At 46.5% G+C, this 16,241-nt stretch overlaps 1 protein-coding gene across 1 annotated transcript in view; it reads left to right on the top strand.

Annotated features, from left to right (window-relative positions):
- RPAP1 (RNA polymerase II associated protein 1) overlaps positions 1-16,241 on the top strand; it is a 315,008-nt gene that overhangs the window by 97,297 nt on the left and 201,470 nt on the right. Inside the window, exon 8 of the mRNA XM_085627070.1 lies at positions 14,457-14,572. Within this exon, the coding sequence (XP_085483196.1) occupies positions 14,457-14,572 (116 nt within the window). The remainder of the gene's footprint in view (positions 1-14,456; positions 14,573-16,241) is intronic.

The raw sequence follows: 16,241 nt of genomic DNA, 5'->3' as shown, positions 1-16,241 counted from the left end.
CTCTTGCTCTGTGCTCTGGTTTGCACACACACCAATTCAGGGATGCCCAGCATGGCTGCATGGGCCTTTAACTCAACCTCAGCCCAGGCTGAGGTTTCCAGATCATTTCCAAGCAGACATGCAGCTGGCAACTTTGGAGAGACCACTACCTGTTTCAGGCCAGTAACCCCCCCCCAGCCTAATGTTACCATGGCCATGGGATGACTAGTGGTGACACTGTCAGCGTTGGTGACTGGGTAAGACTTCCCAATCAAGTATTGCTCAGGGGAAACCAGTGTGTCTTTCACCATAGTGACACTGGCACCTGTATCCCTCAGAGCTTCTACCCTAGTTCCATTCACCCAGGGGTACTGTAAGTATTTCTTCAAGTTGGGGGGCCACACAGCCACAGTGGCAAACTCCACTTCTCCCAAGGAGACTAAACTTGCTTCAGTGTGTTCCCAGATTTGCTCAGGGTACACCTCTGATCCCATTTGTATACTTGCTGCCCCAGGAGTGGCTGTACTGGGTGCCTTAGGGGCTTTGTTTTGGGGGCAAGATACAGTTAGGTGTCCCTGCTTCTTACAGGTATTACAAAAGGCCTTTAAGGGATCAAAGTTCTTCCCCCTATATGGTTGGGGCACATAGGGAGTAGTTTGGGTCCCACCCACCTGAACAGGTTTTTGGGGCCCTTTGGAAGACTCAGACTTTTTATCTTGGGGATTCTCACCACCTTTCCCCTGGGGAGGTTTTGTGACCACCTTCTTTTGGTCACCCCCAGTGGTTGTCTTGGTCACCCTAGTCTTGACCCAGTGGTCCGCCTTCTTTCCCAATTCTTGGGGAGAAATTAGACCTAGGTCTACCAAATGCTGATGCAACTTTTCATTTGTGCAGTTACTCAAAATATGTTCCTTCATGAATAAATTGTACAATCCAGTAAAATCCTGCACACCATGTCCAGCTAACCAACCATCCAGTGTCTTCACTGAGAAATCTACAAAATCAATCCAGGACTGGGTCTGGGTTTTGTGAGCCCCCCTGAACCTAATTCTATACTCCTCAGTGGTGAATCCAAATCCCTCAATCAGAGCTTTCTTCATGAGGTCATAGGATCCTGCTTCTGGCCCAGAGAGAGTCAGAAGCCTGTCCCTGCAGTTACCAGAGAACAGTTCCCACAGGAGTGCCCCCCAGAGAGGTTTCTTTACTTTCCTGATATCACAAGCCCTCTCAAAGGCTGTGAACCATTTGGTGATATCATCACCCTCCTCAAATTTAGGGACAATCCCTTTGGGGATTTTAAGGTCAGAAGTTTCCTCCGTATCCTTGTTTTTATTATTGCTGCCACCATTGATGGGTGCTAAACCCATCTCTCTCCTTTCCTTTTCTAGAGCCAGCAGCCTGGACTCTAGATCTATTCTTTTGGCCAGCCTCACAAGGCTGTCCTCTTCACTGGGGGGTCCCCCAGTGTTGTCTCTGGGACCAGAGCCACCTGTGTGGTCTCTAGGTGCCCAGATGCTATGTCTTGAGTTGGAGGGTATGGGTGCCATCTCCTCCCTAGGGAATAGTATGGGGAGGTTGCTGTCCTCCTCCCCTGTTTCCCTTTCCTCATCTGACTGGCCATCACCATGTTCAGATGGGTGGTCTTTAGCATACTCAGCCAGGAGCTCCTGGAGCCCTTGTTTGGATGGATGCTGACCCATTTGTAAATTTTTGAGTTTACATAAGGACCTCAATTCCTTGAAAGACAAGTGTAAGTAAGGTGTGAGGTCGAGCTCCTCCACCAGGTCCATGTTATTATTATCACTAATAGCTGGGTTTGTTTGAGACATTCTAACCTGACAGTTCTAACCCTCTACCCTGACTATAGTGACTTTTATTTTTCTAAAATTCTAATGGGACTTAAGCAAGGCCCTAGCAAGACTTTTAGTAATTTTGGAAAAACCAATCAGAATTCTAAAGGCAATTTTTAAGAGTTCTGTCGTGTGATCAGATGGTAACCAAGTAGTCCAACAAATGCAAGTTTGTATCCCACCGCTGATCCACCAATGTGAGAAAGTGGCTCTGTATATACTGTTCCCTAATAGGTACAGGGTGTACAGAGTCCACAGTCCCCCAGAGGCTGATAGAGGTCAAAGTTAGGTATGACCTTACTCTCAAAAGTGGTAGCTTGGTCGAGCAGTAAGGCAGTACCAGAGGACAGTGTAAAGCATTTATTGTACACACTCAGTCAGCAAATGGTTTCACACACTCAATAACTGAACTCTAGGCCAATGATTTGTATATATAAAATATATGCTTGTTTTATTTTTAGAACCACAAGGGGGTAAAAATATACTTTCTCAGAATGAGAGGTTGAATATAAATACTTTTGTTTCAAGCAATAAATTTGTGTAAACAGTCACAGTTGGTTGCAATAAACAATCCTATTTCCTAAACATAACAATGCATTGAGCTCAATGGTAAATTCAGGTTATTTGGAATAAATTACTTTTCAGATTACTTTTGGAATTCCAGGTCTGGATCCTAGAACCAGCCTGGGGTCAGTATTCAGAATCAAGTGAAGAAAGTCGACTTAATAACTGTAATGATTTTTAGATAATATTTAGCTATTTCAAAAGTTAGCACTTAGAAAATATTTCACAGAAAACATTCAATGGATCTCTATGGCAAGAAATTCAAATTGCAGGTAGAGTACTTTATCGTTACTTTAGTAATCCAGGACTGGGTGCCTAGACCCAGGACTGGGGTCCTTATCAAAAGCAGGTAAGTAATTTCGTTTGCAGTTGGTTCACCCTCAGCGGTTTCAGGACGGCCGGGTGCAGAGAGAGTTGGGCCCAATGTTATCCTATGAGGGATAGGGGGGCCTTGGTTGGTGGCTGCTGTCTGGCAAGCCACGCGGCTGTGGGAGCTGGGCTCCTGGTCACTTACTCAGGGCAAGTGGGGAAGTAGGTTAGAGTAGAGAGGGCACTGCCAGGGCCACTCGGGCGGCTGGGTGCAGGGTGCTTTTGAGCCTTAGGGCGCTCAATGGAAATCAATGGGAATGTTCCGGTTTGGAAAGAGGCTGCAGGCTCGGGGACGAGGATGTTTCAGGTGCCACCACCACTTCGAGAGGTAAGTTGGGTAGTTGTAGGTTAGGTGGGTACCCCAGGATTGGGCACAGGGGGTCGCAGGGCGCCGGGTGCAGGGGTGCCTTTTGACGTCGGGGATCTTACCCTCTGGTTGATCGCGGCTGGGGTGGCACTTGGTTCTGAGGCTGCAGGCTTCTTCCGGGATGTCGAGGGGGGTCCTTGGGTGCCGGACTCTGGGTCACAGTCGCCGTGGGGTCGTCCTCTGGGTCTTTGTCCACTCCGGCACTGGCCAGGCTTGGCTGGTGCAGAGTGTGTTGGGTCCGCGGTCCCGGGCTGGTGCCAGGGATAGCAAGTAGGTTTCTTGAGTAGAGCCTCTACTCGTGGGAGTCCCAGGGGCTTAGAGCTAAAAGGTAGCCAGGTCCTCCGGGGTTGGTGAGGTTGCTGGCCACGTGGGATGCCGCGCTGGTGCAGGTTCGAGAGTCGACAGGCCGGTAGGGCTGGGGCCAAAGCAGTTGGTGTCTTCTTCTCTTTTTAGCAGCTGCAGGGCAGGTCTTTGTTCTTCTTGCTCTTCTTGTCGTTTTTCTATCTGGAATCTGAGGAAGGAAGGTTCAGGGGGCCCCTAAATACTAGATTTAGGGGCGTTACAGGTAGGTGAAGGCCAGGGACCAATGGGTCCTTGTCCTGGGGTGGGTACACCCCCTATCCTGCCTCTCTCCTGTGGGAGGGGGGCAGTAGCCTAATCCTGATAGGGTAGGGCCTCCCATCTTCAAGATAGCGAGAGCCCGGAGATGTGCTTCACCTCGCCTCCCCCACCTGAGGGGTGGGGTGGGCAGGCTGGCACATCCCCTGTCCTTGTATGGGGTTTCCGGCCAAGCTTCCCGCCAGAGTGGGGGGTTGCAGTGGCCTGGGGAAACTCCAACTGGCGGCATGCCTTTGAAGCTTCCCTTTGCTCATCCTGGGGGAGGAGATTTCTCACCTCACCCAGGATGTGCATTGTTGCAGGCCCGGGAGAGCAGGGGCTCTCCCACCCAGGGGTCCAGCAACGTGTCTGCTGTGTGGCAGCCTGGGCAGCCTCAGAGCAGACGTGGATTGCAAGTTAGCTGTAAGGGGGCATCTTCTAAGATGCCCTCTGGGGTGCTTAGTACATTAAATCCTACACTGGCATCAGTGTGGGTTCAATGTGCTGAGAAGTTTGATACCAAACTTCCCAGGCTTCAGTGTTGCCAATATGGTGCTGTGGAGCTCGTGTTTGACAAGCTCTCAGCACCATGTATTCTTAAATGACAGCACTGCACTTACAGTGCCCAGGAATGGACCCGGGTACTGTAGGGGCACAGGGCTCCTGCTCCTGTGCCCACACCATAGGCGTAATGCACCCAGCTAGAGGGGTGGCTGACATATGCCTTGGCAGTGTAGGTGATGGGCATGGTACACAGTGATGTGTGCCATGTCGACTCTTTGTTTTGTCCTGCACCCAGACACTCAGCCTGCAAGGGCAGTGTGTGTGTGTAAGGGTACAGGGCCTCTGAGGGTGGCACAATGAGTGCTGCAGCCCTTAGAGGCCTTCCCTGGTCACAAGGCCCTGGGTACCTAGGGTACCATTTACTAGGGGCTGACATGTGGCTAGGGTTTGCCAATTTGGAGTTTGTGTGGTTTAAGGAAGGAACATAGGCCCTGGGCACCTGATTGGCAGGAACCCAGGGTACACTCAATCGAAGTACATTCAGCAATTTAGCAAAAAGTGGGGGCATACCATGCAAGAAAGATGGCACTTTCTCACATGTCCTCAGTGGTGATTGGGTTCCAGGCGTTGAGGGTGTTAACGGGGGGAAGATAGTCAGCTGATGGTAGGGTGGGTTGGCTTCCGGGTTGGTTGTCAAAGCTGTTGTGGATGTCAGCAATCTTGTTGTGGAAAAAAGAGGCTAGGGAGTCGCAGAGAGTTTGAGAGGGGGTGATGTCGTTGGAGTTGGCCGAGGGGTTGGAAAATTCCTTGACGATGTTGAAAAGTTCCTTGCTGTTGTGGGCGTTGTTGTCGAGTCGATCCTTGAATGCTGTTTTTTTGGCTTTTCGGATCAGTTGGTGGTGAGTACGGATGGCGTTTTTGAAGGCGTCCTTGTTGCTGGTGGATGAGTCTTTTTTCCAGGCCTTTTCAAGGGAGCGGCATAGTTTCTTGGATTTCTTGAGGTCCTCGTTGAACCATGAGGCCTTCTTGATTTTGTGTAGGCGTTTTTTCAGTGGTGCTAAGGTGTCTGCGGTGTTGGATAACCAAAGGGTGAGGTTGGAGGCGGCTTCGTTGGCGTCAGAAGAGAGGGCTGGGGAGGTTTGAAGGAGCGATGAGGAGATCTGTTCCGTGGTGATTTTGTTCCAGTTCCTTTGTAGAGTTGGTTGGAGGTGGGTGATGGGTTTCGGCTTGTTGTAGGTGAAGTGGACGCAGCTGTGGTCAGTCCAGAGGAGCTCCGTAGTGTGGTTGAAAGAGACATGGTTGCTAGAGGTGAAGATGGGGTCGAGTGTGTGACCTGCGATGTGGGTGGGGGAAGTGACCAGTTGTTTAAGTCCGAGGTTGGCGAGGTTGTCTAAGAGGGTGGCGGTGTTGCGGTCGTTGATCTTCTCAAGGTGGAAGTTGAGGTCTCCCAGGAGGATGTAGTCTTTGGAGGGGAGCGCGTGTGGGGTGATGAAGTCCGTGATGTCTTCACTGAATTTTGCGCGGGGTCCTGGTGGTCTGTAGAGGAGGGTGCCTCTGAGTGTGGTCTTGGGGTCGATGTGGATCTGGAAGTGGAGGTGTTCGGAGTTGGCGAGGTTGGCGTCAGAGCTGGTTGAGATGTGGATTGATTTCTTGTGGACGATAGCGATTCCTCCTCCTGTTTGGTCGGTGCGGTCTTTGCGTGTAATCTTATAGTCGTCAGGGATAGCGATGGCGATGTCAGGGGCGGAGGAGGCGTTCATCCATGTTTCCGTTAGGAAGGCGACGTCTGGAGAGATGGTGTCTAGTAGGTTCCAAAGGTCAATGGCGTGCCTGTGGACCGAGCGGGTGTTGAGAAGGATGCATTCTAGGTGGTTGGGGTCGGGAATCTGTGGTGTGGTCGGAGCGGAGATGTTGACGGTGCCGCTGAATTTGCAGGAGGGGCAGGAGAACGGTCCATGGGTGCGTCCTGGAGCGGCTTGGATGCAGTAGGGGGCGCGACCGGGGTTAAGGGCTAGGAGGGTGGCGGCATCGTAGGTAACGCGGGGGGGCTGGGCAGTGCGAGGGGCAGGGGGTCTGGCGCTGGGCGCGGTCCAGGCGCGGACGGGCGTAGACGGGCTTACCTTTGGCGCACCTTCGGCGCGGGTTGGGCGCGGACGCTGCGCGTGAACGCTGCGCGCAAGAGCAACTGTCATAAGTGGGAGGGGGAAGGGGCGAGGGAGGAGCAGCTGGGAGGCGGGTGCGTGGTGGAGGGGGCGGGCTCTGGCCAACAACAACAACAACAGCAATGGCGGCTGGGGCGGAAGCGCCGACCGGGTCGGGTGAAACCGATCAAAGAACTACGCGGGCGGCCACACAATGCCAAAGCAGGCACAATGCCAAAGCAGGGAGCAGCTAATGCAGGAGCACAAATACAAATAATGCAGCAAAGGGCAGCAAACACGGGCACACGATCTCGGCAGGACAATACAATGTTTAAAATAAACAATAAGTGCAGCAAAGGACGATAACTATGATCAGCAGCAGGGCTGCGCAACGATACCCAGCTCGAGGCAGGAGAGAGCGGGGGCAGGAGGGAGCGACCGTAACTGACCAAGTCAGGACGGACACAGCGCTACGATGTCCGAAGTGGAGGCTATGTAGTTTAGTGGGAGGGAGGAGCAGCTGGGAGGCGGGTGCGTGGTGGAGGGGGCGGGCTCTGGCCAACAACAACAACAACAGCAATGGCGGCTGGGGCGGAAGCGCCGACCGGGTCGGGTGAAACCGATCAAAGAACTACGCGGGCGGCCACACAATGCCAAAGCAGGCACAATGCCAAAGCAGGGAGCAGCTAATGCAGGAGCACAAATACAAATAATGCAGCAAAGGGCAGCAAACACGGGCACACGATCTCGGCAGGACAATACAATGTTTAAAATAAACAATAAGTGCAGCAAAGGACGATAACTATGATCAGCAGCAGGGCTGCGCAACGATACCCAGCTCGAGGCAGGAGAGAGCGGGGGCAGGAGGGAGCGACCGTAACTGACCAAGTCAGGACGGACACCTTATAGACCACTCTCACTGATCAATATAGACGCCAAAATACTGGCCAAGATTCTGGCCGTTAAGCTACAACCCCTGATGTCTTGCCTGGTTCTACCGGACCAATCGGGGTTTTACACCTGACCGATCCACGTCGCACAATCTGTGGACTATTTCCTCCATGTTTCATATATTGGAGCCACGCATGTCTGCCGCGGCGGTCCTGCTGGACGCAGCCAAGGCTTTTGATTCGGTGGAGTGGAAATATTTTTTTCGTTCTTCAGCATATGGGATTCCCGCCTAAATTTATACAATGGATCAGGGTGCTGTATGCGGATCCGTCTGCTAGAATGCTTGTTGGTGGTTTGACATCGGACCCATTTGATATTAAGCGGGGCACGCGTCAGGGCTGCCCCCTGTCGCCGCTACTCTCTGCGATTGTTCTGGAACCACTGGTGTGCGTTATTAGGCAGAGACATAGGGAAACGGCGCTGAACTTTAACTATCGCCCAGTTGCCATTTCGCTTTATGCAGACGACATGGTGCTCTTTGTTCGTGAGCCCTTGCGGTATCTGGCTCAGCTTCTCCGAGAGTATGTAAGATTCGGCCGCCTTTCGGGACTAGTTGTAAATTGGGAAAAATCCGTGGTTATACCTTTAACGGAATCTACGACGGAATATCCGTTGATATGGTCCGTAGACCCAGTTAAGTATCTTGGAGTCTGGATCCACCGTGACCTGGATAGTTATACATGAGAATTATGGGAGAGCATACACCAAGCTGGGCCAGCAGGTGGATTTATGGGTAACGCTGCCGCTCTCTTTGGCGGATCGCATTGCCTTACTCAAGATGGTAGTCTTGCCGCAGTTTTTGTATTTATTCACGAATATCCCGATTGTGTTGTCAAAGGTTTTTTTTAGCACTCTCTGTGGGACCCTACTTCGGTTGGTCTGGGGTGGCAAACATGCCCGGGTGAATTGGTCTGTCCTTACCAGCGATTACGATAAAGGTGGGTTCGGGGCACCTGACTTCTATGTCTATTATCTTGCGCAGGCCCAGCATGTGTATTATTGGGTGAGACCACACGCGTTCTCTCCACATGTCGCGGTGGAAGAGGGGGTCACCAGCCCAGTTCCGTTACACAGCATGATCACGCACCGGACACGTGGCATTCCGAGAACAGAAATCAATGTGGTGGACACGACGATAGCTGTTTGGCAGGAGATTGGACGACTGGCTCATAAATTACCTATATATGCACCAGCCATGCATATAGAACACCACGGGGCACAGTCAGTGACCCAGGAGGCGCCGTCGATGCGACTGCTTAATGAGGTGGGTTTCCAGCTGATGCGGGATCTCTACCCGGAGGGTACGTTTCTTACGCTGGACACTTTACAATATATAAGTAATCCCACATTGTTGTTTCGATTCGCGCTGCACAGACTCGGACACGCCATTAGAGCTCATTACGACACTTACTCTCTTGAGCCTCCTACACTGATGTCCCTACAGCTCGTGCTCACTACCCCCACTGATAAAAAATTGGTCTCCAGGTTATACAGGCTAATAAGGGAAGAGTGTATGAGTCGGCCTGACAAGCCCGGGAGAGATGGAATGCCTGTTTACCTGCTCCAATATTGGAGAAAGATTGGAAGTATGTATGTGAATTAACGCGTACGCTTGTCATGAATGGGAACTTGCGGATCATACATTTTAAATACATACATCAGGTTTATTGCACGCCGGCACGCCTACATCGATATGGGTTGCGTGAATCTAGCTGCTGTGCGTGTTGTGGCCAGGCTGATGCTGACTTTATGCACCTTGCTTGGGGTTGTCGTGGGGTGGCTGATTTTTGGATGCTTGTTGTGAGAAACATAAAGGACATGGCGGGTGTAGAACTACAGTGTACTCCGCTGGTCTGCCTGTTGTCTTGCGTTCCGCAGGTAAAGGGAGTATGTGGTAGATTCGTACGCTTGGCGGTGCTCATGGCTAAGCGAAGAGTGGCTATCACGTGGGGCGGGAGACGCAGCCCAAAAGTAGACCACTGGATCAAGGACCTGGTCTACTGCAAAGGTAATATGGAGACTTACGCTGAACAGTTGTCCACAGTTTCTAAACCAAAGTATATATGGGAGCCTCTGAGACAATTCCTTCAGAAGAGAGCGGCGGAAGCAGAGCAGGGTGAAATGAGTTAGACGCTGTGAGGTGATGTGGCGAGCGACTCGGGGTTGCAGTCTGGGTGAATGGAGGGTGGATGCTCTAACATTTCAATGCGACTCTGAAGATATCGCTCAGGATGTTTTTGTGGTAGTATAATTTGATGTTTTTTGTATTTTTGTTGGATTTGTGAGGATGTTTTTTGGTTTATCACTATCTACGCATAATGATGATATGATACATTATCGCATTGTTGATGTGTATGTCTTTTTTTGTCATTGGAAATAAAAATTAAAAAAAATAAAAATTACAAAAATAGATGTGACTAAAAGTTAAAACATTTAACAGTCCAGTACAAATATCCAATTGTATATTTTATTATGGATGGTCAGCAGATAGGGTTGGGATCACAGTGCTGACCTTCTATCAATTAGTAAAGGAATAGGCAGGGACCTTTATACATACAAACCCTTTACTCTCAGGCAGGGACATCTTAAGGATTTTGGGGGCCCTGGGCCAAATGTATTTTGGTGGCCCCTGTTCAGGACAGCTTTTAATTTATGACCCATTCTCAGCTCTTTCATGTCCTCTCTGGCCAGGTCACTGACCTTGCACAGGCACTGTGGTCCAAATTCTAAATGTTTTACATATATTATTTAGGGATAGTGAGGTGTGTTTTCAATATTGTAACACAGAAGCAGTATAGTAATATTACTGCAAATAATCGATGACATAGGAACATGGGAGGTCCTGGTTGGATCTGAAAGAATGAAACTTAAACAAAACATTTCTCTGCAAAATGTCTGTTTCAAATACCATCTGTAAAATGTCTGTTTCAAATACCAATTTTCCTTTCATTTATTTTGTTAAGAATGATTCAAGTTCATCAGGGCAAAACTCTGGCAGAAAAGAGGTGGTTCTATCAGGAGCCCCCCTGAAAGGCTGGGGTCCTGGGCCAGAGCCCACTTTGCCCATGCCCTAAAACTTCTCTGCTCTCACGGTGTGTAACAGCATAAAGGTTGGAGTTTGGTGTATCTTTTCCTCTGGTGAAGTTACTGTGCCAAAATGCATTGACCTACTGGATGCACTCTGTGTTTTTGTATGTTAATGGGACTCGAGAGGAGCTGGATCTTAACCTTTCTTTAAAATAAACAGGATGCCTGCACAGCGTAAAACTCTTATGTCTGTGGTGATTGATTCTGTGTCCATGCAGCCTGGCTAACCACAGCAGAGAGTTCCCTGTATGTGGTGAGACATTCTACGGTCTTTTTTGTGAAAATGTTACCTTTGGGAGGTCTACTGGCTATCAGTTAGGGGAAGGCTGGAACTTGCGGAGTTACTTAAAACCACCACGACATTCTGCGGAGGTTCACAAACTGCAGAGTTTGGTACGTCACACTGCTTGCGCTGATTTTTAGTACTGGTAGCTTGTATGCGCTGTAAAATCAGCGCAAACGGCACTAAGTGGCGCACCAGAGGGCGCTGCTTCTTTCTCGCGCTCCAGTAGATTTCCTTCTTGAGCGGCAGCGTTCTCAACGCGAGCGGTTGCAACTTACTACGACCGTCCGCATTGAGAAATCTCACCGGGAGGCGCTTGATTTTTCTCGCTCGGCAACTTAATGTTGGCGAGTCGCATGCGAGGAAAAACTCTGCCACATGGCGGTTGGGGGAGTTTTTCTGAAACTCTGCGCTCTAAGCGGAGCGCGGAGTGGACAAAACTCTGCAACTCAGCCTAGAACACCAGAGTTTACCGCTGACCCCTACTATCGGTAGAACTTGACAAAGAGTCCGTCTTACCCTTTAAGATTTGATTTATGCCTTTATTAAAACCTTTCCATTGACAAACATACCGAGTAAGATAAATGTGGAACTCACAAAGGTGTTGAAATAGCTGCAAGCCATTGTGTGAGGTAGCAGTACAGTGGCTACATTTGTGCTCTGATGTCACCGGTTTGAATCCCCACTTTCCCTTCTTATCAACCTCTGACCTCCTCTTACTTCATTCTAGTTGATAAATAGAAGTTCCTATTGCATGCAGTGCGGTGAGACGAGTGATGAAGCTCTATAAAATTACCAATGCATTATTATTATCACCCTCACCTCTGCTGCTGAAAAATGAGAATCACTTTCACTCAGAATTTTAACATAGAATGTTGGTCCGAAAAATAAATGTAAAGTGGAATTTAAAAATGATTTTGATCTACAATATGTCGCCTTGAAAACCACAGTTGAAACAAAGTTCACTGGAGAGGATATGGCCTAACTGCTAGGGCGGTCGACGTCGAAGCTGGGGAATTGGGTTTGAATCTCGGCAGGGGTGCACAATAGCCTGTGATTCTGTGCAAATCACTTAATCTCCCCGTTCCTAACAAAAAAATCAAATAAAAATGAATGTGTCCACCTGTAACGCAACTGGTGCTCATGTAAAGCACTCTGATACCTTCGGGTCTAGTTCGCCCTATATAACCCCCCACCCCAACCTCCCCCTCCACCCCCCAATCAGTGACACAGTGCATTTTCTATTTCCGGAGGTTATTTGTCTTGAGAAAGATTATCCAGCTGTTTCTGAAATATACCTGGGTTGGAATAAAATTGACCTCACCGCCTAATGAGGGAAAGCCCAATAGGTTAGGCCCTTGAAAACCACATTATTGTATCAAAAGCAATATTGCAAATATTTGGGACCATTTATCTCCCACGTTGAAGGTGATGACATGTTCTCTAATAGAGAAAAGTCTTTAAAAAAAAGAGTTGCAGCATAGATGAAACACACAGCTTAGTAAGGAGTAGTAGACTTATAACTGAGCGGAGATTACTCACCAGCGTACATTCAAAGATTAGGCCTGGGCGAAATTCACATTACATCAATGCAGTTTGCGTGATTTCGGAAATTTTGTCACACTTGTTGGTTGAAATTACGCCATCATGCCACTTTTCGTAATTATGTGCCATTCACAATAATATTTTACTACAAACGTAAAGGAACAACGGAACACGAGCGACTGTTGTTTCAATACATCCTCGCGGCACAAATTGCTGCAAATATAGCACAAAATGATGAATTTGCATTTGGTGTAATTACGCATAAATTTACAGAATTTTGTATTATTATGCAAAAGTAAATTATGCACATTTTGCACACTGCTAGGGCAAAAAAATGCATATTTAACAGGTAGTCACAACAGAGCAATTGAAAGTTTTAGAACCACCCATGTGATCAAGGAAACATTCACATTGTTAGCAATTGGCATCACCATACATTTTGGAAATTTGCAAGCTGCCTACACTGTCTTACTCTCGGGACTCAGCAGGGTCAAAAACGCTATGTCGTTGCCCACTGAAATCATTTTCCATCTAGTAAAAAAAGAAAATAGAGGCAGAGACTTCCTTCCCAGCACTGGGACTTTTGCGATCCCACACTTCCAATACACAGTTTTGCTACTAAATGATGAATTTAAGTTCTTTAGTTCTTCCGTGTGTGGCACAACAGATGGATATGGTTTATTTAATTGAAGCTTATAAACATCGAGCTTCTAATTCTGAAGGTGGTTCTCTTTTTTCATATCTGTCTGCTCTTATTTATTTTTCCTATCTTGCATCTACTTTTTTCTCTAACTTTCTGCGGTTCTCATTCCTTGACTACTTGGATTGACGTTTCAATGTTAATTCCATCCCGTTTGTAGTTGTGTATAAATACCGTACAGCATGGCAATAATCATGCCCAATTAATCCCATGTGGTGCTCCCCAGATTAAGGAGGTGTTTGTCATGGAAAGGGATAACAATTTAGAGCTGTCATGGGTATATGTGATGGACTGGTCAGAGAGCCAGGAGTAGAGCTAACCTAAATCGCCAATCTATAAAACATTGGAGGGGCCTATTTTGTATTTTCCATATCATAGTGGTCACAACACATTCTTAGATGTATTTTCCCCCAGTTCTGTTGGCACAGATTAAAATTAGATATACACACTACACCACACCATTACTTCTCCTTACCCCCCAATTTACTGTTTTTATGCAATTGCTATTTTACTGAGTGCCAATTAATCCATCAAACATGCATACTGATCTGTGCAAGTTTGCCTTGTCAGAACAGTCTGAACAAACTATTCCAGTTACTTTGGAGCTGGCTATGGAGATGAACTTGGAACATTCTAATCATCTTTTACTATTTTGGAATATATCTCAGCTGACCTTCCACGCTGTTTTATTTGCTAGCATTTACCTCTGACATAGTGTAACCTTTGTAGTTATAATAGTAATAATTGAGTTTGTAATTTAGCACCTTCAATAACCACATAGTTAATTGATTTCATTGTCCAGTTCACTTTATCCTACTAGAATGAAACTCAAAGTTAGTCTTTCTGAGATTTGTGATTGTGACCTGCAGATCACATACAGATGTCAGGAGAAAACACTTTATTGATTGAGGTACCTTGTAGGCTTTACTAACCTATGAAATACATGTGAAAATTGTATTTATGGGCCTCCCTGAAAGTGAGGCTGTTTGTAACGTGACTGATATGTATTGTGGATCTTTAGAACTACAGACATGACATGTATTGAAACATAATTTAAGGCTAGTGAAGCCAACCTCAACCTTTTTCTGTCTACCCATGTTGACTTTTTTTCATCTTGTTGTAAATTCTATTTTAATCACATCAAAACAGTTCAACCTTTTTTCATATTCCAATAAGCAAATATTGCAATAAATTATAAAAAACTGTTTTGAATAGTGACCTTGGATAAAACTACATTTGTCCTACCTTACATTTTTTGGACGAGACCTAAATTGAAAGTAAGTTTCAGCTCTTTTTCATTGTTATAATTTCATAATGAATTAATCCACTCGTAAACCACTCCCCTTTTAGACACCTCTTGTGTAAGAGTTTTGCATTTCAGTATTTGAGTGTATTTGTGTTTAGTATTTGGCCATCATGTTAAAAATGATTTGAGATTTTCATTACAATCAAGCTGTTGGCTTTTGTGCCACTCCTCTTTTGGTGATAACTTTGCACTCTCTCCATGATTATTGCTTAGAAGAGGACTTACCCGTAAAGCCCCAGAAAGAATGGGTCCACATGGACAAGGTGGAGTTAGAAAAACTGGAGTGGATGAAAGACCTTCCTCAGGCAAGACAAAAAAGAACCAAAAAGGTATGACGTTTGTTTCTATTGACCTTTTTGTTTCAGTGGCCAGTAGACATTAAACAGTCGTAGTCACAGGTTCGGAGATAGTGAACAGAGGCTTTTATCTTTATTGAATTAATGTTAAAATAAATGTTAAAAAGTATACTATCATTTACAATCCGTAGTGAAAAATTGGTAATTCTTATACAGCTTACCAGTGTTTAACTCTTAGGCACCATAAAATATATGGTCATGAACAAAATCTACCTTTGCCAGCATTGGCTTGTTCGTGGATTAACTTGCTTTCGCCAGGAATTATTTTGGTGCAATTTACATAGTGGTATGAAAGGAACACGTTTAATACCGTAGCCTCTCCACCTAATGTTGTGTTACTTTTATGTGCCAGTCTGTAAACCTAGCCCCAGAGGCCAATATCAGCCTCTTACTTTATAGTCTGTGAAATGAAGTCTTCAGGCATCATTAGTGATTCCCAGCTTTTAAATTAGAACATCGCATCCAAAATAAAACCTCAGTGTGTTTTTTCCTGTAAAAAGCATCCCCTTAATTTTTCGTACATAGAGCGAGCTCCTCTCACAGGCTGATCATAAATAGGAAAACCAGGTTCTAATCCTTTCCTGTTAATTATACGGTAATCTCTGAATGCCGACTTGTTTCATGCTAATTGCTTAAAAGCCAAAGGCCAATGAGATTGCTCGTTAGAAGAGGCACGTTGTGTGGACTAAATGGTTTCTTTGACAATGGTCCTTATGAGGAGTACATTTGCTGCTTCCATCCTAAACACTTCCCTGTGGAATGGAGTGTTTCCTATTTTTAAAAACTGCCCTGAAAGATTGGTAGTAGAGAGTAGCTTTCTTCTAATGCCCAGTCCATCATATTTAAAAAGCGTGGTTCCGGTGACTAGTTTGAGAGTAAAATGTCCAGTAAGATTCGAATTTATAGGCATAGCACTTTAAGGGTTTGTCTGTCCTGAAAAGCATCATGAACAATTTAGTCCTTGATAGCCACACCTCATTCTTTCAAAGTCGGCATCTACATCTTCCATCAAAAAAACTCCTTCCTTGTTGATGACACCCCTGATGCTTAATAACTTCATTGATGGCTTGCACATAAGCGCTTCATCATCTAAGCTTTTGTCTTCAAAGTGCTCGTCCATAAACTGACTTCTTACTTATCTATGGCAGTGCCTTAGATTCAGTGTCACTGCTCCTCTTATCAGGCTTCATTCCAAGAAGCTGTCCATAATTCAGTCGATAGCAGGGCCATCCATACTAACAATCATTGCGAATAGAGGAAACCATCGAATGCCATTGGGGAAGGTAAGTATGGGCTGGGGTGAGGATATTGTTTTAGAAACCCTGTTGTTTACCTAGTTCTGCATTCCTGACTGCTGTTTTTGACTTGAATCATGAATATTTGAAAATCATTTGGAATAGTTTTCCTAATGGTCATTTCAGCAATACATCACCTTATCTCTTGAGTTCCCTACAAGAGCAGTATAACCCAATTGATATTCACACCAGATAGAGGATTTTTGAAGCTATTAAGACAATCATGAACTAAAAAACAATTTGAAAGAGAAATTTCAACCACTCAGTATATATTCTGAACAATATCGACAATAGTAGTTGATCAATAATGATTTTTGTAATTGTTCACTTACATATACGTATATGTG

Source organism: Triturus cristatus, chromosome 9 (genome assembly GCF_964204655.1).
Source record: "Triturus cristatus chromosome 9, aTriCri1.1, whole genome shotgun sequence".
Lineage (NCBI taxonomy): Eukaryota > Metazoa > Chordata > Amphibia > Caudata > Salamandridae > Triturus > Triturus cristatus.
The sequence above is the reverse complement of the archived record's forward strand: the minus strand, read 5'-3'. Positions and strand labels throughout refer to the sequence as shown.